The sequence below is a fragment of the Canis lupus genome, chromosome 29 (genome assembly GCF_048164855.1).
Source record: "Canis lupus baileyi chromosome 29, mCanLup2.hap1, whole genome shotgun sequence".
Classification (NCBI taxonomy): domain Eukaryota; kingdom Metazoa; phylum Chordata; class Mammalia; order Carnivora; family Canidae; genus Canis; species Canis lupus.
Window position 1 is genome coordinate 35458357 of NC_132866.1, and position 27458 is coordinate 35485814.

Here is a 27458-nt window from a genome sequence, read left to right on the forward strand (position 1 = left end):
AGTTTTGTTTCCCTCTTTCGTGACTCTTAGCATGTCTTTTGTTCATTTTTCTAAGGAAAGGTGAATTTTGTCTTACAGATTTGTATGAATTCTTTATTTCTGTCCTATATTGCAAATATTTCCTTAGTTGTGGTATTTTTGCCATGTACTTTTCAACATTAACAGTCAACTTGGTTTGTCTTTCTTTCCTTTTACACATACAATGAGAAAGGCCATCCCCATGTAGAGATTATTCAGTCTTATATTTCTTCCTATCAATTTGAATATTTACCACTTTAAGCCACGAAAATCTCCTATAATGTGAGGTATGGATTGAATCTTCATCACCACCACCAAAAGTTGCAGTAGAATTTATTGAAAACAAAACCTACTACCCTACCCCCAACATCTATATTCCAACTTCACTGATTACCCCTGCCACCACCCACCAACTCCTGTTTCTGGTCCAGCCTCACTGGCCTCCTTGCAACCCTCAAGCAACTAGACAGACCGCTCCTCTGGATCTTTCCACTGTATTCCCTTCGCCCAAGGCATCTATCCCAGATATACACATGTCTACTTCTCTCACTTCCTTTTGATCTAGAATCACCACCTCAAATAAGTCTTCCCTTAGCTATCTTACCTAAAATATTCTATTTATCTACTTTTTCTTCTCACACTACAAATTTTGCTCATTTATTTTTCATCTGTTAACCATCATTACAGCATAAGTTCTATGAGGAAGAAGAATTTTGCTTATTTTTACTTCTGTCTCCCCAGGGCCTAAAAAAGTGACCAGTGCACAGTTAAGTGCTCAATCGGTATTTGCTAAGTGAATCTTTTCTTTCCTCCACTGACTTGAAATACTCTTTATAGATTCATATGTACTAGAGAGTCTGTTCCTGTGCTGTTCTTTTTATTTCTGTGTCTATGCTTTAAGTCAGTCCCTATTTTAACTACTTCAGCTTTAAGATACATTTTAGCATGTGGCAGTGTGCGTGTCAGCAACCCCCACCCCCCAACCTCCCTGCTTGATTACTGACAAATGAGACTGATCAGAAATTCTGGTTTAAAAAAAAAAAACACTGGTTTATACTTCCTGGTGAACTTTAGAATGACTGATTCTGTTCAGTTCAGTAAGAATCTGCTAAAAGTGTGCTTGAAACCTATATCAAACTCCATAATCTAATTATGGGGAGAAGTGACATCTTTATAATATTTTACATACTATTTAAATTTCTTGTGTGTGAAGTGGTATTTTGGTTATTTATGAGGAAGTCTTTGATCTTAGGAAATATATGTTGAAATAATTAGTGGTCAACTGTCATGATACTTGCAATTTACTTTCAAACGGTTTCACAAAGAAACAACAGACAGAATTATAAAGAGATTAATAAGATGAGGAGAAGGGAAGAGAAGGAACAAAGGGGGAGAAAATGTAGCAGAATGTTAATTGGTAAAATTCTAAGTAAAAGTAAAGGATATTCCTTTGTACTATTTCAATTTACTTGTTTTTTGGAAAATTTTCACAAGAAGTTGGTAGGGAAAATTGGGACTTAATAATGAATTTTATCAAATGCCTTTTCAGTATCTACTAATGGTTTTGAAATATCTGTGTGTGTGTGTGTATAGAATGTTTCTACTATATATATTATTTCCGTCCCCCCAATATTAAGCCATTCTTGTATTTCTGATAAAAATATTATTTGGTCTTGGTTTATTCTTTTAGTATATGATTTTGGTATATTATTCATCATCTTTGTATAAAAAATGAGTTTGAAACTTGTTTTCTAGTTGGGGGTTCTCTATCAGTTTTTGGTATCATGATTATGTTACTTTTGTAAAATAAGCTTGGAAGAATTCCACCTTTTTCAATAATTTAAAACAATTTAGAATGGGAAAATCTATTGCTTGAAAATTTGAGACAGCATTACCATAAAATAATTTATGTATCCTCTGAGAAAAATAATTTTTTGAGAAAATATTTCTTTAATATTTTCTTTCATGACTTAGTCATTTAAATTTTCTTTCTTCATGGATAAATTTAGTCCACTGGTAGTTTCCTAGAAAGTTTTTCATTTCATGGAGTCTAAAAACATTTTAAATTTAAAAATTAAAAAATAGTATAAAGCTACGTACATAATATTTTCTTGAAATAAAAAAGTGGTAGCTTTTTCCTTGAAAATTTCTAGCTGAATTTTGGCTAAAGGTACATCCTTATTAATTTTAAGTTCAACTCTGAAAAAACTATAATCCATTATGAAGTGTTGAAGAAAGAAAAGGGAATTTGTGAGGATTTTTAAAAACCTGGTCTTACTCCAGTTCTCTAATACTTTAGATCAGAGTTTATGAACATCTTTATTTCTAAGGAAACAGACATCAGTGCCAAGAGTGAAAGCAAAAAACCATGTATGTATGAGTTATAGTTAAAGGCAGAAGCATCACTACAATTTATCATCCCAATTAAAATGTAGTCCACTACTGTTTCTGTATTCAAAGAGCGACCCAAGTAAAGGACAGGGCGGGGTCTAGTAAGCAGACTCAGGGTGCCACTGGGTTGTTGCTGTCATTGAGCTTACTCTAATCTGGTATTTTATCTTTCACTTGTGGGTGACTGATTTAAAACACACACACACACACACAAATTTATACAAAGAAGTGTTAAGTAGGGAGCAGATATCCAAAATGGAGCAGATTTCTCAAGGGCTGAAACTAGTAATTATTAAAAATTTCTGACTCATAAATGGCCTTAACATTTATAATTCAGTGAAATGAAATAGGTAAATGCAAGAGAGCTCAAATAATGGGAAACTTTGGGGACATAAATTGAAAAATGAAGTTTTGTAGTTCAAGTATTAGTTCTGCAAAGTTACATGACTTAAACTTGAGTTTGGAATGAAAGCAGTCACCATCTTGGCAGGCATCATGAGGGTAGTAATATGTACAGTCGTGAGTGCCTCTTACCTGATACAAAGGGCCATCCTGAGAGCAGACTTGCGAAGCTGAGCAGTTCAGACACCGAAACTGCGGAGGAGATGAACTCATCAGATAAGAGGCATCCACAACTGGATACATATTTAAAACTGATTAAACTATCTTAACGTCAAACATGAGTCAACATAATTTTAAGTAAACACTCTCCAAACTATGGTTGTTGATTTGTTGTTGTTGTTGTTGTTTTTCAAAGATTTTATTAACTTGTGACTGGTAAAATGTAGCCTGAAACAACTTTAGTATCTAAATATCAGTTTTGTTAATATTCTGTAAATATTAATCAAAATGGTGGCTAACCTTTCCATCTCCTCTTCAGATAATAATTCTTGGGAAAACTCTCATCTCTTCAATCCAGGAGAGGGGTACCCTCTTTCTTCCACCCTTTACTGTGATTAATCTCGCTGAACTCTCCCTTTTACTATCCATGAAAGTGATACTGTTTACGGACCTCAGAGTTCTGAAAGGGTTAAGCAGCTTGCTCCAAGCTGTAATGGGTCCATTTTCTGTTTTAGATTAAGTTTTTTATATTGCTCAGGTTAAATTTTCAGTTTCCACATCTATTTTAATAGCATGATAATGTGAACTCCTTGAGTCTGTATCTTATTCATATGTATAACCTTAATAACTAAGGCCCAGAAATGGCACATAGCAGCTTCTCAAAAATGTTTCATGAGTAAATCAATGAATGAACAAATTTAAAAATATTGAGTAGATTCAGTTGTAAACCCACTAATTTTTGGCAGTTTAACTGTTCAGATTAAAGAAAATTATTCCCAAATTTTGATTTTTCAATGCTGGGCTAAATACTTATTAAATATGAACATTATTTTAATTGTAATATGATTATAAACAATGAAATATATACTTTAAAATTATGTATATATGAATTCAACATTGTAGGTTTCTTCAAAATGGCAAAAAATACATAGAAATACATAGGTGTAAATTAACCAGGATAAATCTAACATCCAAGAGCAAGTAGTTTTTTAAAAGGTATACTCTGAAAGAACATTAAAGGAAGCAATGATTAAAACAAATATAGCCTTTTTCAGTAAAATTTTAGAAAATTTCCATTTCCCCAAAAGACTAGCAATTTTTTCCAGAAGTGAATCTTTGCCTTTCTGTACAGGGCTCATCACATGCTATAGGACATGCCCAGCACTGCTACCTTTAGCAACCTTCCCTTTTCTCTCTGAAGAGTCCCATGCTCTGGTCTAGCAGACTATGCAAGTCCTAAACAATGCCAAGTCCCAAAAAGCATTTAAGAGTGAAGAGTTAAGGTGAAAGAAGCTATTTCACTAAGTGATTATTATTTTTTCCTATTAATCTCTTTGGTATCAGTCAAGAAGGATGTTTGCTTTGCCCAAAATTACTTAATAATGCAGATTAAAGCAAAGTAAGACAAATGTGATACAGTAATTTCAGGTATGTCCCAGCAGGGGTTTGTTAGAAGGGGTATCTGGGAAAGAGGGGTGGGCTGTACTGAGAGTTAGTACTCAACCTACCCCGAAAAAAGATGAACAGAAAGAGCATGAGCTCATGATGAAAGCTTGGGCCAAATGGAAAAATATTAACAGTAAGCTCCCAGAAATAAGAGGAAGTTAGAGAATTATAATAACAAGATATAATATATATAAGTTATTCATAAACTTACTAACATTTACTATGTCAGGTATTCTGCTAGGTTCTTTATTATATAATATTTCATTCTTATTAAAAATTTCAAGACAAGTATTATTACTCAAATTTTAAGGATAAAGTAAAAACTAGGAAGCAGAGGGGCACCTGGATGGCTCAATCAGTTAAGCATCTGTCTTGTGCTCATGTCACCATCCTAGAGTCCTGGGATCAGGCCCTGCTTCAGGTTCCCTGCTCAGTGGGAAGTCTGTCTTTCCCTTTCCCTCTGCCCATCCCCCTGCTTGTGCATGCTCTCTCTCAAACGAGTAAGTAAAAAATTAAACTCAAAAAACTAGGAAGCAGAACACAACTGGGGGGAAATAGCTATAACATATATAACCAAAGATTCATACCCAGAATACATAAAGAGCTCCTAGAAGTTAGTGAGAAAAAGACAAACATCACAATGGAAAAACAACAGCAAGGCAACAGACAGGAAAATAAATTTCACAGAAGAAACAAAAAATTGATAATATGCAGGGTTGGTGAGGATGTCAGAAAATGGGCACTCTCATGTTACTGGTAGAATTAGACACTGCTAAAATATTTTAAGAGGGTAATTTGTCAATGTCTATCAATATTTAAAACATGTCACTCTGCTGTAAATCCACATCTGGAATCTAGCCAATGAATATGCTTCCACATGTGCAAAAGGATGTATTTTATATTAGAATATAGCATTATTTATAATGTTAAACTTGAAAAAAATCTAAATTTCCACAAAGGAGTGTGTGAATCAAATTATGCTGCAGCTACATATCAAGTTTGTTTATTCACCATGACATACCATCAAATGAAAAAAAGGAAGTTGCACAACAGTACAAATCATTCTATTTATGCTTCAAAAATGTGATGAACACTGCATGGATATAAACAGGATCATGTATTGTGATTAGTCTAGATAACTAAACACCTTCCACACTGAGATCTAATTCTGTAATTCTACACCCTCAACTAACAGATATGGAAGCCACAGGGTAAGCCAGTGGTCATGGATCACATTTCCTAAAATCCTATTACTCAAAAGATGGTCCAAAGATTAGATGCACTGGCATTCCCTGGGAGTATGTTAGAAATGCAGAGTCTTAGGCCCCACCCCCATACCTACTGAGTCAGAATCTGTATTTTACCAAGATCCCCAGGTGATTTCTACTGACATTAAAGTTTGAGAAGCACTGGTTTTAAGGTACATTTTCTCCCATTAATAAGCAAAGGATACAACATCTTTCTAGTATAACATCTTCAGGTGGCAATATTGTTACAAACTGAAAAATCTCTGAGAGTTAGCTAAGTTTAACCAGAGGTTTGGTTCCTAAAGATAAAAACCTTTCAAAAAATGCATCACAGTGAAGACAAGAATCCAGAAATTGCAAGGACTACAGAAAACAGGCTGAGCCTGAAGTGGAACTGCCCCAGGATAAAGAAAAGTAGCACAGATGCTGTGTGGCACAGGGAGATGCTGCTGCTCTTGAGAAACAGGCAAAACTGACTTCTCCAAGATCCCTCCTAGGAGTCTAAACATTGGACAAGGTAAGGTGATCAGAATATAGAGTGGCCTCGCCTGAGGCAGAAGACCAGGGTACAGAGGCAGCATCCAGAGTGAAGAGGCAAGAGAGCCACAGGGTTTACTCAGAGACGTAGGAGAGTGCAGAACATACAAAGAGGACACTCCTGCACACTGAAGAGATGAAAAAAACTGCAAAGATTCCAATTCCAGACAGATCAATCTAAAAATTTATTCCAATGCCAATCACAATCCCATTCTCAAGTTCATCTGAAAAAATAAACAGGTAAAACTAGCCAACACAATTTTAAAAAGAATAATGACCTTAGCCTTAACAAATATTAATTTAGGGACACCTGGGTGGCTCAGCGGTTGAGCATCTGCCTTTGGTTCAGGGCGTGATCCCAGATTCCAGGGATCGAGTCCCACATCGGGCTTCCTGCATGGAGCCTGCTTCTCCCTCTGCCTGTGTCTCTGCCTCTCTCTCTCTCTCTCTATCATAAATAAAAATTTTTTAAAAAGGATATATATTAATATATTTTTTAAGATTTTATTTATTCATGAGAGACAGAGAGAGAGAGGCAGAGACACAGGCAGAGGGAGAAGCAGGCTCCATGCACCGGGAGCCCGACGTGGGATTCAATCCCGGGTTTCCAGGATCGCGCCCTGGGCCAAAGGCAGGCGCTAAACCGCTGCGCCACCCAAGGATCCCCTATTAATATATATCCTAAAGCAATCTAGAAGGCCTATCTGCCTTGTAAATTAGTTGAAATTTATTCAAACTTATTCCAAATAAAATGGACAACTATGAGGGGCTTTAAATTGTGAGTGGTAAGTGACTGAATTTTTATAAAAACTATACATAATGAATAACATGATGTGGAGATAAGATCTGCTGAGAAGATCAAAACGATGTCCAGGAACATGCATGTACATATCTGTGTGTGTACACATGTGTATAGATACATATGCATAAATAATGGTGACAAAACACTGAGATAAAGTATGGCTTATTGAATAATATTTTTGGCAAAAAAAATCTTAGAATAAGTTAGACTCTTAGTCTTGTTGTAGGCATATGTATGTAAGTAAACAAATCAATCATAGGTAAATCAAAATGTTTAATGTAAAAAACGTACTAGAAGCAAGTAAAAGAACCACAAGGTGGTCATGAGTTTAGGAAATCAGCTGACCCCAGCCCAAGGCACAGCCAGGTAGCAATAGCAGTAAGGCAGAGTAATGTGAGCTTTTCAGACATCCTGGCATCCTGCCGGCAGTGGAGAGTAGAGGTGGGGAGGGATGGAATTGCAACAAGTACACTATTAGGGGCTTGATCAAGAAATGACTGTTGCTAATTTGTCCATTCACTCTAGGTATCAGAATTCACCAATTACTATTATAATAATTCATAATTAGTTGGAACATGAGCAAAAATTTTAAATTTAACCAAAAACAAATGGGAAATGGAGATTTAAATAAATGACATGATCTTTAAGATATATCTTGCATAGTTTTGATCTTATAAAAGAAATTTTTCATTTGGTTTACTCTGTGAACAAATATTTATTGCGTATTTGTACTAGGTACTGCCCTAGGTACTAGAGACTCAGGAGTAAACAAATAATAATCCCTGTCCTCAGACTACATTTTAATTGGGGGACAAACAATAAACATAAATAAGTGGCATTGTATGCCAGGTGATATGAAAAAAATACCACAGAAAACAATCAAACATGAAAACAGATTGGGAGAATGCCATATTGGGAGTGGGGGTTGTGTTGTTAAGAAAAGCTGGAGGCGGGATCCCTGGGTGGCGCAGCGGTTTGGCGCCTGCCTTTGGCCCAGGGCACGATCCTGGAGACCCGGGATCGAATCCCACGTCGGGCTCCCAGTGCATGGAGCCTGCTTCTCCCTCTGCCTGTGTCTCTGCCTCTCTCTCTCTCTCTCTGTGTGTGTGTGTGTGACTATCATAAATAAAAAATAAAAAAAGAAAAAAAAAGCTGGAGGCCTCACTGAGAAGGTGACATAGAAGCAAAATTCTTTGAGGGAAGAGGGTGAAGAAAAGGATTCTGGTGGTGACTTAGGGAGGCAGGGGAAAGCCCAGTGTGTTAGAGGAAACAGAAGTGAGTGGGGCCAGAATGTGGTGAGCCAAAGAAGAGTAAAGAGTAAGATCACAGAAGTGTCTGGGAAAAATTATGGGGGTCTGTATCTATAGGTTCCTGGAAGGACCATGGTTCTTATCTACATGATAGGAGATGTCACTGGGGAGTTCAAAGCAGAGAAGTAACATGTTCTAACTTGTCTCAGGAGGATTGCTTTGGCTGCTGTTCTGGGCAAGGACAACAGGGGAGCCCCAGGTAGAGGCAAGAGTGGAAGCATGGAGCCTAGGTAGGAGATTTTTATAGAAGTTCTGGAGAATGGTGACAGTAGTTGGGCCCAGAGTGGTAGAAGTGGAAATGGTAAGAGATAACTGGATTCTGATCATGGTATTCTGATACGAGAGGTCATAGAATATGCTAAGAATAGATGAAAGAAAAAGAAACTAATCTGGACTGATTAGGGATTTTGGCCTTGGAAACTGGAAAACTGCAACTCTAAATCTTGGGACTACTGAGATTGTAAAGACTGAAGCTGGAAATGGTTTTGGAGGAGAACAAATAGAAAAACAGGTTTGTCATGCTGAAAAAATTAAATGGACTAATATATTACTTACCATTGTACTAAATATAAAATGTGATCATTTTTCTATTGATTTAGTTTTTACCTAATGAAAAATCATAAGGTACTGAACCATTCTCCCAACCAACTTTTATTAAAATATGCCTTAAACAGGGATCCCTGGGTGGCGCAGTGGTTTAGCGCCTGCCTTTGGCCCAGGGCGCGATCCTGGAGACCCGGGATCGAATCCCACGTCGGGCTCCCAGTGCATGGAGCCTGCTTCTCCCTCTGCCTATGTCTCTGCCTCTCTCTCTTTCTCTCTCTCTCTCTCTGTGACTATCATAAATAAAAAAAAAAAAAAATTAAAAAAAATATGCCTTAAACAACAGGAATTTAAACTATCAGATGTGTAACCAGAAACAGAATGAAGTAAAGACTGACTTAACGGATAGTCAACAACAGTTTCTACAAATTAGCTCTTTCATGCTTTGACTTTAAAATAACTGGCAGTGTGGGTGACCTCTAAGAAGGGATTGTGTGAAGGACAAGCGAGTGCTAGCAGAGGTCTTGCAATAGATGACTTTTTACATCTCTTCAACAAACAAACTAGGTTTCTTACAGCAATCTTAGTCCTAGCACTTGAAAATCATTAACACATATTAAAATGCCAATGACTTATCAAAGAAAGCTAAAAGAATATCATTATGATATTATATGTAATATCACAGTATCAAGGTCCCAAGTGGGCTGAACAAGGGAGAACGGACTACCTCTGTACTCTGATCTGCACCTGGTACCTGAAACATTTTGGTTGAAGGATTCAGTGTGGGTAATGTAGAACCATTTCAAAAAACTATAAATAATGTCCTAAAAAGGCAGATAGTAGTTTACCAAATACAAAGATAATTAGATTTGTTTTTTAAAAAATGAGGCTTAGAGAGATCTAATATGTTCTTCCAGGGCACATGACTAGCAGGTAACTGGTACTACAACATAATTTTTTCTTCCTGGTCATGAGAATTCAGCCTCATAAGGAAGGCTTTACGCAAGTGGGACTCAGGAAAAAAAAAATCTGACTTTAGAAGTTAGGTGCTTCATTTGTTGTTCTATCAAGACATTTCTGAAAAACATAGCTAATTTTCCTGTCCATTGAATACAACACAATAAAAATGTTTTGAGGTTTTATAACCATTCCACAGATGTTCACATTCCATAGAAATATGTTTTTGAAGCACCGTAACATGGCAACTGTCATTATATTCAGATTCTGTATTACCTGTCTTTGAGATTACATTTCTTAATTTTGTCTTTATAGTTAATTTATATTTTCATAAGAAAATGTAGTAAGACCTAGCTTATTAGAGAGATTAAAATACACATAGTTTAGAAGTATGACATATTGTACCATAAACACCATAGAATCTTAATGTCCGACAGGACCTTGGAAGTCACCTAGTACAACCTTCTAGTCAATCTCAATGTGTATTCATGTAATCAGATTATAAAGAGAATTTCTGGTAGCATTACTACTACATTCCTCACTCAGCTTTATAAACCCTAGTCCCTCAGATTTCCTTACTATCAATGTTGTACATAACTCTGAAAAGATATGCTTGAACCTTCTCATTAACCCTAAGCAGACATATGGTACAAAATACCATATGGGTTTTTTGGATTTTCTCAGGTTTTCTCCTTTTACATCATTTCTCCCATATTATCTAGGGCCTAAGCCACAATCTAATTCTGATGTCAGAAAACCACTGCAAACTCACTTACCCTTTGGTCCAATTTTACACTTTCATATAAAGGAGGTACCTGAAAAAAAATTTACCTACATTCTACCCTATCTGTCCCCTCTGCCATAATCAAAAAGTAGTATCAACCATTAAACGTACTAATCAGGGCAAAACTTAAGTCTCCTCACTTGATTCCATGTAGTTAGAAGTTCCCGTATTTTATAGGGGTTTAAAAAAAATATAAGTGCCATCTTCTCTGTCTTGAGGTTAGTAGAGTTCTGAACATATTTAGATGGGTTTTTAACTCACCTTAAATATAACAAAACCACATTTAACACAGATCTTGGTCTTGTACTTGGGACCAATTATCATGGAACAGCTGGGATAAACAGTAAAAGGAATCAGTTTCTTCTCTTTCCCAAGCTAGTTTTGTTTGTTTCTAAGTAATACTGTTAAATATGAGTAACAAAATGGCATATAACTATACACGTAGATAAATATAAAAGCAAATTACGTTTTCGCCTCTTAGTCGCCATCTTGTCATGTAGATGAATTCCATAGTGTGATCCTTCCCCATAATTTCACCATTGCACAGCACATCCAACTTTAAAAAGAATAGTTACAGATCCATTAACATAATTTTTAATTTATTAGCTTCTTATACTTTCCCCCCAAATTTCAAAAAAGATTCAAATAGGTATAACAAAATAGAAGTATTAACCATTATTCAAAAAGAACACTGAATATTTTTATTTAAAGCACTTGATCCATCTCATAACTATTAACAATTCAGATATAAGTAACATAAAGCAGTACTGGTCTTGTCCCACATACCTGTCACTCAAGTCTATACATATAATTTTAGAACGCAGTGTAAGCTTTCTCACTCCATGTCTCTGCAACCTTAAAGGTTTAGACATATTTCTGTGATTGCCTCTTACAGAATGAGAAGGAACTGTGAGATCTCACAGCACCTTTGGCTTATGGATTCACTTCTCAGAATGCTTTCACCTTCTCAAGATTAGAGGACTTGCTTTCCTCTTGTTATTTTGTATTCAAAGAAGATAAACGAATGAATGTGAATAGAAAATTTATGGGGACTTCAAGGCATTTGAGAATTTCTGGTAACTGCCTGCAGCTAAGTTGATAGAACAATTAGGACCATGCCACAAGCCTGTATCTTCTAGGGCTTTCTGGCCTGTTTTGCTCAGTTGGTAATTTACATAATACTTACAAGACCCTCTTCTCACCTTTCATCAAACTTCAAAAAAGGCTGTGCTTTCCAAAGCTCACTTTTGCTTTAAAGTTGCAGGAACCAAACAACCCTCCAAAATACTTAATTAAGAAGGCCCCAGGAACTGTGGTGATTTATCAATTCAATAAAACATAGTTAAATGTTTATCATAGGTCCCTATAAATAAAACATTTCAATTCTCTAGCTATTAAAGGCAAACTATGATAGAGTTTAAAGTGTGAGAAGGGGAAGAAGAATGGGTTTTAAATAATTCTGTGTCTGGTTAGACAGACTAGAGAGTTTTGAACTTTAAGTCTAAAATGAGTAGTGTTCCAATTGCATTAGACGAATTTTTAGCTAAATTAAACTGATGCTTTTTGATGACTTATCTTGACTTCCATGGACCTCAAAATGTTTTTTTAGACATTTTTAAAAGGACAAAGTAGATAATTTTATTTTTTTATCTTGCATGCAAAATAAATTCATAAGCAAAGAGATTTAGGATGCAACACCTAATTAGGTATAGTGCTTCTGTTGTCATTTTAAAAAACTATCTTGCCCAATTAGCAATGCTGTTGCAAAAGCTTCAGCTGTTAGATATTTCATTAAAATATCACCTTATGCGTTAGACAGCAAAATAAGGGGAGGACCAGTGAATTTTCCTAAAAATCATAGGAAAAGTCCTATCCCTGTTGTTTTCTATGGAGAGATATAATATGTGCCAGCAGTGAGACTGTATAAAGAAAAGATCCTCGAAGCTCTAACAAGTTCCTTGGAAACTAGAAAATAACTCAATGGGTCACACTTAAAAGTAAGGAAATAAAACTGCATGTGGTAATTTTTAAGAAGAGAATTAAGTACAAAAACCAAATCATAAAAACAATTTCATTTTCTATTTTCACTGTTACCTAAGTTGTTATCTTTTATTTTACCAAGTCCATATGGTTTTGATTAACTTCTATAATTTTTTCCCTAAGGTAAAAGTTGATGTCTCTGGAAATGTTCTGATATTTGTAGGAACAAACCACAGTAAGAATTTTTAATTCATAGGTTAATTAATTGTCTGAGAGAAGTTTTTAAATAAATTTAGGATCAGAGGCTTCCTCAAAATACAGACTTAAGATTTGTCAATGCCTGTGTTCAAATCCTATTTTATTTCTCCTATGATAAACTGCTCATATTAAGATTAGTGTACATAATGAAGAACTAATGTTGCCTTTGATATCTTGGTTTATACAGGAAATTAGTCTCGGTTTTTTCGTTTCTTCAGAAGCTACTATCAAAACCCAAAGGGGAAGAAGAGAAATTAATAGAAGTTGTTAAGACTGCCATTTGAGCAGGTGAGAAATAGTAGCCAAATCTCCTCTTTACGTTATATCTATACTCCTAGGATCACTAAACATTGAACACCTTACAAGCTGTGCTGTGATCAACATGAGGGCAATTTACCTCTCCTGTAAGGAAACTGGTAAATTGCATTTATGCGGATGCCATTATGTTGGTTTTACCTACTGCTAAACAGTATCATTTTTGCATAGCACAGAATTAAAGGAACATTATTTACAAAATCCTTTTACATAAAAAGACAATGTTTTACATTCTGAAAAAGAAGTCTATAAGGACCTAGTAAAAATGGATCTCAAAGGTCTTGCTAAAAAACAAAAACAAAAACAAAAACAAAAATGCTAAAAGCATGTTGGCAGTAAAAAAAAAATAAAAAAATCCAGTTAGCTGTGGTATTTATTTTGGGAACACATAACTTATTTAAGTATCTCTTCTAATTGTAAACCACTAAATGCTTTTAGTATCGTGTTTTAGTCAGATGTTAAATTAAAAATTATAGATTATATACAGAGAATACTATATTCTCAGAATTAAATGTTTAACATGAAAATAACCTAAGTTTCCACAAAAATTTAATGTATTCTCAGTTAATATTTACTTCTTTTGTTAGAATTTTACTTCAGATCAGAATTATCAAAATGATCAAGATGAGATTATTAACTTACCTCATAAGAACTTGGAAGTTTTAGTTTTAAACTTAAAAATTTTTTAATAGTTCCCACAGTTACACGTGTAGAACATCGAATGAATTTCTTCATTAAACCCTAAAGGAAATACAGATTACTAATTAAAACATTCTACCTTATTTTAGTGAAACCAGAGGTGTTACTTCCACTATCATTTTAAATATTTTCAAAATATATTCTAAAAACATTTCAAATTATAGTTCTTTAGTACTAGTGAGTAAAAACTGTTCCCAATTCTTGGATACTTACATGATGTTCTTGAAGAATGTATTATCATGTATACTAGGAAAATCCTAGGAAATCGATAATCTGCATACCTTTAGACAATTTGGTTAACAACACATTATGAGTTTAATAAAAAATTAAGGTCACAAAAAGCATATAAAATATATAATATTACTTCTAAAAGTATTAGGAATATTTTTAAAAAAGTCTCAGAACTTGAAAATATCTTTTAAAAGAGCAGTGATTTCAAATGGGGCTCTAAGGACCCCCAGGGTTCAACAGAGGCCAGTTAGGCTACAAGATCCCCTACAAATAATAGTCAGGTGTAATGGACTCTGGTTGGGGAGAAACATGCCCCAGTCAGGGTCTGATGTGCTGTGGCAGTATTTTACTGGAAGAACAATGTTCTGTGTGCCTTGATTTTTCTCATTTTATTAGCAGTACTAATTAAGCATGAATATCACTAAAATATAAAAACCAATCCAAATGAATGCTCAAACTGAAAATTAGTCAGAATGAGGTTTGTAGACATGATAAACATGAACTAATTTCTGAAACAAAATTACATTTCCAAACCTTAAAAGTTATCAATAGTAAAACAAAAACCAGCAATTCAATCTTTTGAAGATATAAAGTATTACTTCTACTTCTAATGTACATGATATTAGGTCAGCAAGCAGAATTGTTCTTAAATTAACCAAGTCAAAAGTAGAGCCATTTGTAGGGAACCTGGGTGGCTTAGTCAGTTAGTGTTGGACTCTTGATTTTGGATCAGGTCATGATCTCAGGGTTATAAAATCAAGCTCCACCTTGGGCTCCATGCTGGGTGCAGAGTCTGCTTAAGAGTCTCCCTCTCCAGCCCTCCCCACAAACACACGCATTCTCTCTCTCTCTCTAAAAAAAAAAAAAAAAAAAAAAAAAAATAGAGCTATCCAGGTAGTATCTATTAGTAAATGTATTCCTGGGAAAATATATTTCCTAGCAAAGACCAGCAGAAACACATTTACAAATGATAGTTGGTCACTATTCAGATGATAAAGTATCCATTGAAAGAAGTCAGAAGTTACATCTAAAGCCAAACATACTCTAGCCATTTCAAATGGGAAGCCTGATATTCTAGACAGCATGGAAACAAAGGGATAAATACGAACATAGATCTTCCCTGTTGTCTATTTTCATCATTTCAACTACCCCAAGGTTTCTTGTCTATTTTCTTGTTCCAAACAGTTTATAGAGAATTCTTAGCACATTTTCTATATTTAAGTTAGAGTATAATATGGAGTACTGGAAGACCCTCTAAATGTATCCCCCTCTGCAAAGAAATCTCAGGTGTTACAAGAATCTATAGAAATGACCATGGCATCACTACCCATAACTTTCCAGAAATTGTTAATAAGGATAGAAGTGTCAGTAGAGTTAAGGGAAGATTTTAAAACTAGGCAAAAGTCTGTTTCTGGAATTTATGATTTAATAAAGTTTGACATTAATCTCTAATGAAATTCTGGCCTGAATTACTTGATTTGTAAATACTCAGAAAAATGACAATATAATAATTATGCATTTTCTTTCTATAGAAACAGTTTACAATTATACCAAAGAAACCTTGCTATTTCCTAGCTAGGTATATCCTGAAATTGCTATACAGATCTCTGAAAAGTAATCAACACGTTTTAAGAGAGACAATGACAATTAAGAGTGCTCAGCAGAGATGACAAGGATGGTGGGGAGAAACTTAGATGACCAGAAGAGCAGCGCTTCTTTCCTGCCATTTCATTTCATAACACACACACAGAATATAGAAACATTTGTACTATACACAGGGTGTTAAGGGGAAACTGCTGCCTGGGACAATGGCTACACAGCCCAGGCCCTGCCAGCTGCTCTGGTGGGATCAACATTTCAGGCTACCCCATATATCTGAAGAAATATTATATGGAATAAAGACTTATTTTTTTTTTTTTTTTAAGACTTATTTTGTGTTACCAGAAGGTTACCTTTCCTTTTCATGGCACAATGCCCTCGCTTTCTAACCTCTCCTGGCCTCAAACTCAGGCCAGGAGAGGAAGAGTTCAAAAAAGGCTCCTTTCTGGAGGCATTTTCACGCTTTATTCCTTTTTTAATTTTTTTTGAAAAAAGATTTTATTTACTCATGAGAGAGAGAGAGGCAGAGACACAGGCAGAGGGCTCCATGCAGGGAGCCCGATGTGAGACCTGATCCCAGGACTCCGGGATCACACCCTGAGCCAAAGGCAGACGCTCAACCGCTGAGGCACCCAGGCATCTATCCCTTTCTTTTAGAAGAGTTAAGAGACTATATCTGAAATCAGCTAGCGGTCAATATCGTTGGTTACACAGTCTTCTATTTGTAGGATATAATTCAACTAACTTTAGTTCTTATGATAATGGTTGAGGTTTTTGTTTATTTTTTTTTTAAAGATTTTATTTATTTGAGAGAGAGAGGGAGAGAGAGAATAAGCATACAGTATGCGGCCTTTGTGTCTGGCTTTTCACTTGGCATGTTTTCAAGGTTTATTCATGTTGTAGCATGTATTAGTATTTGATTCTAGTTTATAGTTTATATAACCCCTTATCAGATAGATCATTTGCAAATACCTTCTCTTATTCAGTAGGTTGCCTTTTTGTTTGCTGGTAGCTTCCTTTGCTGTGCCAAAGCTTTTAATTTTGGTGTAGCCCCAATAATTTATTTTTGCATTTTATTTCCCTTGTTCAAGGAGACATATCCATAAATATGTTGCAAGGGGGGTATCCAAGAGATTACTGCCTATTTTTTCTTTTAAAGGAATTTTATGGTTTCAGATCTACATTTAAGTCTTTAAACCATTTTGAGTTTATTTTTGTGTATGATGTAATAAATTAGTCCAGTTTCTTTCTTTTGCATGTAGCTGTACAGTTTTCTCAGCACCACTTATTGAAAAGACTGTCTTATCCTGATTGTATATTCTTGCCTCTTTGTTATGGGTTAATTGATCATATAATTAAGGGTTTATTTCTGGACTTCCCACTCTATTCCACTGATTTACATGTCCATTTTTGTGCCAGTATCTTACTGTTTTGATTACTATAGCTTTGTAGTAGATCCTGAAATCAGGGATTGTGGTGCTTCCAGCTTTGTTATTCTCAAAACTGCTTTGAATATTCAAATCTCTTGTGGTTTCATACAAAATTTAGGATTATTTGTTCCAGTTTTATGAAAAATGTTATTTGTATTTTGATAGGAATTGCATTGAATCTGCAGACTGCTTTGAGAAGTATGGACATTTTAGCAATATTAATTCCCCCAATCCATGAGCATATCTTTACATTTGTGTCATCTTCAATTTCTTCCAAAATTTCTTCTCGTTTTCAGAGTACAGGTCTTCCCCCTCTTTACACATACTAGAAGATGTATTATTTTTGGTGTAGTTATAAATGAAATTGTATGCCTAATTTCTCTTTCTACTACTTTGTTATTAGTGTAACAGATTTCCTTAATTTTATATCCTGCAACTTTACTGACTTCATGTATCAGTTGTTTTTTGGTAGTCGTTAGGGTATTCAAAATGTGGTATCATATCATCTGCAAATAATGAGATTAACTACTTTTTACCAAGTTAGATGATTTTTCTTTTTGTTTGAGAATTTCTTTTTATCTGCTCAGCTAAGACTTCCAGTACTATGTTGAATAAAAGCACCAAGAATGGACATTTTTGTCTTGGTCCTGTTCTCAAAGGAAAAGCTGTTTTTCACCACTGAGTATGTTAGCTGTGGGTCTTTCATATATGGCCCTTTTTATTTTGAAGTATGTTCCCTCTAAACCTACTTTGTTTAGAGTTTTTATCATGAACAGATGTTGTATTTTATCAAATGTTTTTTCTAAATCTGTTGAGAAAATTGCATGGTTTTTGTCGTTCCTCTTGTTAATGTGACGTAACATACTGATTTGCCAATACTGACTCACCCTTTCATCCCTGGAATAAATTCCACTTGATTGGGGTAAATGATTCTTTTACCTTGTATATAATTCTTGTATCTTTGAATTGAGCTTGCTAATATTTTATTGAGGAATTTTGCATCTTTGTTCATCAGGGTTGTTTGCCTATAGTTTCTTTTTTTTTTTTTTTTTGTAGTGTCTTTCTGGTTTCAGTAATGCTGGCCTTGTAGAATAAATTTTGAAGATTTCCTTCTGCTTCTGTCTTTTCTAATAGTTGAGAAGAATAGGTATTAACTCTTCTTTAAATGTTTCGTAGAATTCACCTCTGAAGCAATGAGATCCTAGACTTTTGTTTGTTGAGAGTTTTTGATTACTGATTCAATTTTGTTACTAGAAACCAGTCTGTTCAAATTTTCTATTTTTTCCTGATTCAGTTTTGGAAGATTGTATGCTTCTAGAAATGTATTAATTTCTTCTAGTCTATCCCAATTTCTCTTCTTTCATTTCTGGTATTATTTGAGTCTTTTTTTTTTCTTTTTGAATTTAGCTAAAGGTTTATCAATTTTGCTGATCTTAAAAAAAAAAAGAACTGGTTCTTCTTTTTTTTTTTTTTTTAAAGATTTTATTTATTCATGAGAGACACACACACACACACACACACACAGAGAGAGAGAGAGAGAGAGAGAGAGAGAGAGAAGGGGGCAGGCAGAGACACAGGCAGAGGGAGAAGCAGGCTCCATGCAAGGAGCCCGATGTGGGACTTGATCCTGGGACTCCAGGATCACGCACTGGGCCAAAGGCAGGAGCCAAACCCTGAGCCACCTGGGGATCCCCAAGAACTGGTTCTTTGAAAATATTTTAATTATTAATTTTAGAGACTGCATGTGTGTGAGTGGGGAGAAAGGCGGAGGGGGAAAGGTGGAGGAAAAGGGAGAGAGAATATGAACCAGGCTGCACAGGGTACAGAGCCTGATGAGGGCCTCAACCACTTGATCCCAAGACCATGACCTAAGCTGAAGCCAACAGTTGGACACTTAACTAACTGAGCCACCCAAGTGCCCACTAGCTCTTGGTTTCATTGATGTTTTTTCTTTCTTTTTTTTTTTAGTTACCATTTACTTCTACTCTAATCTTTATCATTTTCTTCCTTTTGCTAACTTTAGACTTTTTTTCCTAGTTCCTTTAAGTATAGGTTAGAGATTTTTTTCTTATTTCTTAAGATAATCCTGTATTGCCATAGATTTTTCTCATTTAATTTTGAGAGTGTGTGTGTGCGGGACAGCTGAGTGGCTCAGTGGTTGAGCGTCTGCCTTTGGCTCAGGACATGATCCCTGGATCCAGGATTGAGTTCCACATCAGGCTCCTTTCAGGGAGCCCGCTTCTCCCTCTGCCTATGTCTCTGCTTCTCTCTCTGTGTCTCTCATAAATAAAATCTTAAAAAAAAAAAAAAAAAAAAAAGAATGTGTGTGCAAGCGGGGGGGGGGGGGGGGTGGAGACCAGAGGGAGAGGAAGAAATAATCTCAAGCAGATTCTATGGCCAGTGCTGAGCCTGACACAGGGCACAGTCTCACAACCTGGAGATCATGAACTGAGCTGAAATCAAGAGTCAGATGCTTAACCAACTGAGCCACCCAGGTGCCACTGAACTTCCCTCCTAGAACAGCTTTTGCTACATTCCAAAGACTTTGGATGGTTGTATTTCCATTTTTATCTGTCTTCATGTATTTTTTGATTTCCTTTGATTTCTTCACTGACCCATTGGTTGTTTGGTAATATGTTGTTTAGCCTCCATGTGTTTATGTTGTTTTTTTCAGTATTTTTCTTGTAACTGATCTCTAGTTTCATACCATTATGATTGGTATAGACGCTTTTTATGATTGGTCTTCTTAAATTTATTGAGACTTGTTTTGTGGCCTAATATGTAGTCTATCCTAAACAATGTTCTATGTACACTTGAACAGAATGTGTATTGTTTTGGGATGAGATATTCTATATATATTTGTTAAGTCCAGACTTTCCAGACTTAAATCTGTTAAGCTCTCTATATATCTGGCCTAATGTGTCATTCAGAGCCATTGTTTCCTTGTTGATTTTTTTTCAAGATTTTATTTATTTATTCATGAGAGAGAGAGAGAGAGAGAGAGAGAGAGGCAGAGACACAGGTAGAGGGAGAAGCAGGCTCCATGGTGGGGGCCTGACGCGGGACTCAATCTCGTGTCTCCAAGATCACGCCCCGGGCTGAAGGTGGCACTAAACCGCTGAGCCACCTGGGCTGCCCTCGTTGATTTTCTGTCTGGATGATCTGTCAATGTTAAGAGCAGTGTTAAAGTGTTCAACTATTATTGTATTATTGTTAATTTCTCCCTTTATGTCTGTTAATATTTACTTTATGTATTTAGGTTCTCTGATTTTGGATGCACATATATTTACAATCAATTGTTAAATACTTTTGTTGGCTAGATCCCTTTATCATTATGTAGTGCCCTTCTTTGTCTCTTGCTACAGTCTTTGTTTTAAAGTCTATTTTGTCTGATATAAGTATTACTACCCTGTGCTATTTTTTTCCTTGCTTCCATTTGCATGGAAAATCTTTCTACCCCTTTACTTTCAGTCTATATGTGTCTTTAGGACTAGAGTGAGTCTCTTGTAGGTATCATGTAGATGGCCTTTTTAACTTATTTTTTATTCTTTTATTTATTTTTTATTTTTTACCCATTGGTTACCCTAAATCTTTTGATTGAAGCATTTATTCCACTTACATTTAAAGCAATCATTGATAGGTATGTATCTATGTATTGCCATTTTGTTAATTGTTTTCTGGTTGTTTTAGTTCTTCTCTGTTCCTTTCTTCCTCTTCCTTATGGTTTGATGGCTCTCTTTAGTGTTAAGCTTGGATTCTTTTCTTATTTTTTTGTATATTATAGGTTTTTGATTTGTGCTTACCACTGGACTCATATATAGCATCCTATGTCTATAACAGCAGTCTGTATTAATTTCATGATCTCTTAAATTTAAATTTAAACACATTCTAGAAGAATTAAATTTTTACTCCCTCCTCAATGTTTTATGTATTTTATATCTTTTTATTTTGGGTATCCCCATGACTAATATTTGGGGATATAACTGATTTTACTACTTTGTGTTTTAACCTCCATACTGGCTTTATAAGTGTTCTAATATCTTTACTACATGTTTATTTTTACCTGTGAAATTTTTTTCCTTTCATAATTTTATTTCTACTTACAGTCTCTTCTTTTCACTTAGAGTTTCCATTAGTATTTCTTTCTTTTTTTTTTTTATGATAGTCACACACACAGAGAGAGAGAGAGAGGCAGAGACACAGGCAGAGGGAGAAGCAGGCTCCATGCACCGGGAGCCCGATGTGGGATTCGATCCCGGGTCTCCAGGATCGCGCCCTGGGCCAAAGGCAGGCGCCAAACCGCTGCGCCACCCAGGGATCCCCCATTAGTATTTCTTATAAGGCTAGTATAGTGATGAACTCTTTTAGCTTTTTTATCTGGAAATCTCTTATATATCTCTCACTTTTGAACAGTAAGTTATCCTTGTTTGTAAGTTATACGTTTTTTCCTTTCAGCACTTCTGGCCTGCAATATTTCTGCTGAAAAATCACCTGATATTCTTTTTTTTTTTTTTTTTTTAAGATTTTATTTATTCATGAGAGACACAGAGAAAGAGGCAGAGACATAGGCAGAGGAAGAAGCAGGCTCCTTGCAGGGAGCCCGATGCGGGACTTGATCCCTGGACCCAGGACCGCACCCTAAGCCAAAGGCAGACACTCAACTGCTAAGCCACCCAGGCGTCCCATCAGCTGATATTCTTAAAGGGATTTCCCTTATATGTAACTCTGTTTCTTCACTGCTTTTAAGATTCTCTCTTCGTCATTACTTTTTGGTATTTTATTATCATGAACTTCCTTGGGTTCACCTCATGAGGAACTCTCTGTGATTCCTGGACCTGGATGTCTATTTCCTTCCAGACTAGGAAAGTTTTCAGCTATTATTTCTGTAAATAAGTTTTCTGTGCCCTTCTCTCTTTTGCTTCTGGAATCTCTATAATGTGAATGTTTTTATGCTTGATGATGTTTTAAATTCACTTCACCTTAATTTTTATTTATTACTATTTTTTTTGTGGTTCAGCTTCATTGCTTTCCATTACCCCGTCTTCCAGTATGCTAATCCCTTCTTGATCCACTAATCTGTTGATTCTCTCTAGTATATTCTTCATTTCAGTTATTATACACTTCAGTTCTGACTAGTTCTTTTTTTATCTATCTCTTTGTTGAAAAGTTCTCAGTGAGTTCTTTGACTCTTATGTCTGGTGTGTATCTTTTTTAAAAAATATTTTTATTTATTTGAGAGAGAGAGAGCATGAGCAGGGGGGTGGGCACAGGGAGAGGGAGAAGCAGATTCCTCATTGAGTAGGAAGCCCAACATTGGACCCTGAGATCATGACGTGAGCCAAAGGCAGATGCTTAACCAACTGAACCACCCAGGCACCCTAAGTATGGTGAATATCTTTATGACCATTACTTTGAACTCTTTATTAGGCATATTGCTTACTTCCATTTCATTTAGCTCTTCTGTAATTTTGTCTTTTTCTTTCATTTGGGACATATTCCTGTCTCATTTTGTCTCTCTCTTTCTATATACTAAGTAAGTCAGCTATATCTCCTCGTTTTGAAATAACTGGCCTTATGTAGAAGAGGTCCTATAGTGAAATACCTCTGGTCACCAGAACAAGGTGCTCCAGGTGTGTCCCCTGTGTGGGCTGCCTGTACCTTCCTATTGTGGTTGAGCTGTGATTGCTGTGGACATGCTGGTGAGTGAACCTGGCCTTCAGCCAGGTTGGCCACAATGACCTGCTTCACCTGCTGTGGGCACACTGGGCAGGGTTTGTTCCCCATGCTGTTAAGAGGTCTGGCTGAAGCTGCCATGGCTTGCTTGTGGGCAGGGGCTGGCACACAGCCTAGCATTCTTGCTTAGCTGCTAGGAAGGTGTGGATGCAATGATGGGCTGGGCTTGCCTCCTTCCTGAGAGGCTTGGATGCACCTGCCATGGGCTCATTGATGAGTGGGGCTGGTACTCAGTCTAGCTGTCTGTAATTAACCTCTGCAACAGCTGCAGACACATTGAAGGGCAGGGCTTGCCCTGTATAGCTAGCTAAAAGGCCTGGATGCAGGAACTAAGGGTGTGCTGGTGTGTGGGATTAAATGTTCTCCTCCCTAGGACAGGAGTCACTTTGGAATGGTGTCAGGTGTGGCTAGGACTGCCTATTGGGCATGGCAGAGCAGGAGCTACTTAGGAGGGATATCTGCAGAACTGAATGTGTTCAGTGGGGTAAATATGCAGGGGAATCCAGGAGTGTGGGTTATGTGGTGTTAGCAAGGTAGATGGAGAGTGTCAGAACTGGTTCCTGCAAGCATCCAGCTACCTAGGCTGGGGGAGGGCAAGAAAAATAGCATCTGCAAACAGTTTTGTTTCTGGAGAAATCTGCAGATCCCTGCCCCACTGGTACAGGTTCTAAGATTAGTTGATATTATCCTTCACATATACCTCAAGTGCTTTTCAAATTGTTGCTGCTGTGTTTCAGGCCAAGTTAGTGTGCTGGCTCTCTGAGGGTAGGTACTTGGGTTTCCTATCACCATTCAGCTCTCCTAGAGTTAAGCAACACTGGTTTTCAAAACCAGACATAATAGGAACTCATTTTCCCAGTACGGGTCCCCAGGACTGGAAGTGACTGGTATGGGGTCTGATCTCCTTGCTCCTCTGTGCCTTTGATGTCCCTCCTGTTTGTGGTTACTATGCTTTCCAACTACATCTTCACTCCTTTTACCCTTTTTTTTTTTTTTTTTTTTTAAAGATTTTGTTTATTTACTTGAGAGAGAGCAAGTGAGAGATAGAGCATAGGCAGGAGGAACAACAGAGGGAGAAGAAGACTCTCCACTGAGCAGGGAGCCCAGTGTGGGGATGGATCACAGGACTCCAGGATTGTGACTTGAGCTGAAGGCAGACGCTTAGCTGGCTGAGCCACCCAAGCGCTCCTCTTTTCACCCTTTTTGATGTAGCTGCCTTTCTATGCCAAGCTGTGGAAGATCTGTTCTGCCAGTCTTGAGGTCATTTTTAGAGTTAGTTGCAACATATGTAGTTGCTGCTTTGGTGTGTTCTGTGGGACATGGTGAGCTCAGGATCCTGTATGGCCTTCATCTCTCTTCTGTTCTTATACTTTCATTTAAAAGTTTACATATGGTTTCTTTTAGTTCTCTGCACACATTTAAAATGGATGATTTAAAATCTGTATAGGTCCAATGTCTAGACTTCTTCAGGGACAGTTTTAATTGACTATTTTTCCTGTTTATGAGCTATACTTTAATTCTATTTTTCTCATAATTTTTTTTGTTGAAACTTGACATTTAAAATAATATAATATGGCAGCAATGGAAATCAGGTTCCCACATGCCTCTTAGGGCTTGTTACTGTGGCTGTATCTTGTTGTTTTTCTTTGTTTAGTGACTTTTCTAAACTAATTCTATGAAGCCTGCATTCTTTACAATATGTGGCCACTGAAGTTTCCACCCACTGGTTGGCAAGTGACTGAACAGAGATTTCCTTGTACATTTGGAACCAATAAATCTCCCAGTCTTTGCTAAGAGACAATGTATTTTGGGGCACATCTCCAACACTCACTCAAACAGGTTATTGACAACTCTGCCTTAATCTCATATCCTGCTTATGCAGAGCCTCAAGGTCAGCAAGAGGTGAGAGTTTAAGGCGTACTTAGGTCTTTCCTGAGCATGTACACAGTCCTATGTATATGCTTGGAATTGGAGATTCCCAGCAATATGTTAGAGCTTTTCAAAGCCCCTACAGACTTTGATATCTACAGACATCTTTTTCACCAGCTTTTCCTTTTAAGCTTTTTGGTTGTCTACTGTTTCTACTGTTTGCCCGAAATATTATCTATACCTCAGACAGCCATGGAGTTCAAATATTTGTAATTGGTTCTGAAAAATGTTCTGCCCTTCCCAGCTGACAGAATCTTTTTCTACTGGTCAATCTCCATGTCAGGTCTAATACAGCCAGCTCATAAGTGAGGTGTTCTAAAGACTACCAGACAGGTCAAATAAAAATAATTATTTGGCCAATTAGGTTTTGAAATAGTTCCACCTGTTATGCCCTTCGGTGCCTGAAAGGCTATAGTGGGAAAGTTGGCTGTTCTTTTTCAAGGTTACTCCAGAGCTGGAGAGTGGGAGATTGGACTAAGGCAAGTTAAAATGCCACAAACCTCACCGTTCACACCATTTTCTTGATCAAATGCTCTATGGGTTTCTGCAGATCTTTTTATTTTTATTTTTATTTATTTATGATAGTCACAGAGAGAGAGAGAGAGAGAGAGGCAGAGACACAGGCAGAGGGAGAAGCAGGCCCCATGCACCGGGAGCCCGACGTGGGATTCGATCCCGGGTCTCCAGGATCGTGCCCTGGGCCAAAGGCAGGCACTAAACCGCTGCGCTACCCAGGGATCCCTGCAGGTCTTTGATTAATTACCAAATTTCTGAAAAAGTTGATTCTAAGAGGTGTTTTTTTTTTTTTTTTTTGTAGTTTTTTTTCATTGCTTTTATGGAGGAGTGAACTTTTGAAGGGCTTTATGGTACTATTTTCACTGCCTTCCTCTCCTGATTTTGATTTTTGGAATTACAAAAGTAGTAAGTACACTGTATAAACTGTACATGCAACTACGCCACATTTGAGAATCACACCCTACTGCAGAGAATTGAGATGCCTGAAAAGGCTGTAATGAAACACAGACATGGTTTCATTGCCTTGAAGAGGTCTGCAATCTAGTTTCAAGGATAAGACATATCCCCAAAAGATAAAAGACAGTATCAGTACCTGCTACCTTCAGAAATACAATAATGCTGACTTAATAACCACTTGAGGTATAAATGCAAATCCTACAGAATTTCAGAGAAGGGATTCACTAGGTTTGAAAAAGCATCACAAAGAATAGAGGTCTCTGCTTGAGTTTTGACAGATACATAGCAAAATGGTGGGTGAGAAGAGGCAAGAACAATGGGTATAATGGGAGATAAACTTATCATGATAGGGCTAGTTAGTGGAAGGCCCTGAATGCTAACATAAGATTTGATTCTATAGGCCAGAAGGTGGCAAACTATGGCCACAGCCCTCAAGACAGAATTACCTATTTTTGTAAGTAAAGTTTTATTGAAACACAAGCCAGTTCATTCACTACTATCTAAGGCTGCATTAGCACTATAATGAGTAAATGGAGTAGTTGCAACAGAGACCATATTTCATCTCTCTTTTTATACCTTTGTTGGGAGTTTCATAGGGCCTGAAATATTTACTATCTGTCCCTGATGTTGGCCATGACTCCGGCCCATACATTCAGGCTGTAGCCTCAGCCTTGGATAATAAAGAGACTGCTCAGAAAAATCTATACAAGGTGAGCAGCACTAGACTGAGGGGAAGTTTTCAGGACTTACGGCTAGTTGGAGAAAAACAGTAAAAGGTCAAAGATGACTCCAAGGTTTTGAACTTGTACGATTGGTACAAAGATTGTAGTGATAACCACAAAATAGCAAGTTTGGAGTACAGTTAGGTAAAAGTATAATGAATTTGTCTTTAAATATGTTAAGTTTCAGGTGTTACTAAAACTTCCAACTAAGATCTTTAAAAAGTAGGTTTCTTCAACTTGGGCGTGATGGCAGGGTTGGAAATGGGGACTTAAAAGTTCTTTGCAGACAATCATCATATGGTTTCACTCATATGGGGAATATAAAAATTAGTGAAAGGGATCATAGGGGAAAGGAGAGAAAATGAGTGGAAAAAATCAGAGAGGGTGACAAAACATGATAGACTCCTAACTCTGGGAAACGAACAAGGGGTAGGGGGAAGGGGAGGTGGGCGGGGGGGATGGGGTGACTGGGTGACAGTCACTGAGTGGGGCACTTGATGGGATGAGCACTGGGTGTTATACTATATGTTGGCAAATTGAACTCCAATAAAAAAAATACAAAAAAAAAAAAAAAGAAAAAAGAAAAAAGAAAAACACTAAAAAAAAAAAAAAAAGTTCTTTGCAGAGTTTAAGTCACAGAAAATAGAAGTGACCTCCTAGGATAAATCCAGAGAGAGAATAATTGAGTGGAAGACTAGGTATTATGAGATATTCACATATATCAAGTAGAAGCCAGTAAGAAGGAGAGACAGCACAGAAATGGCCAGAGAAAAAAGGTAAGAATCAGGGTAGCAAAGTAGAAGTCTATAAGCTATGAAAATTGTTTTATGAATAGAAGGCACAAGGATGAAGAAAAGTTTATAAAGGAAAGAGTAAATGGATAAAAGGTCAACTGGGATGGTGAAGCATCAGAAAGGTCAAGAGAATATCAAGGAAGCAGTAATTTTTCAGAATCATAGCTTTAATACTAGAAATTCTACAGGAAGGAGACTTC

The 27458-nt window shown here is 36.7% G+C and overlaps 1 protein-coding gene across 9 annotated transcripts in view; it reads right to left on the reverse strand.

Annotated features, from left to right (window-relative positions):
• Positions 1-27458, reverse strand: part of PCGF5 (polycomb group ring finger 5) — a 128319-nt gene that overhangs the window by 8715 nt on the left and 92146 nt on the right. For 5 of the 9 annotated variants that reach the window (XM_072806141.1, XM_072806139.1, XM_072806140.1 and 2 more), the window contains 3 exons: positions 13792-13890; positions 11063-11152; positions 2944-3003 (listed from right to left, as the gene is read on the reverse strand). In XM_072806141.1, the coding sequence (XP_072662242.1) occupies positions 2944-3003; positions 11063-11152; positions 13792-13890 (249 nt within the window). Of the gene's footprint in view, positions 1-2943; positions 3004-10857; positions 10928-11062; positions 11153-13791; positions 13891-27458 lie in introns of all 9 variants that reach the window. The other 4 variants (XM_072806145.1, XM_072806144.1, XM_072806142.1 and 1 more) reach the window with 2 other exon arrangements.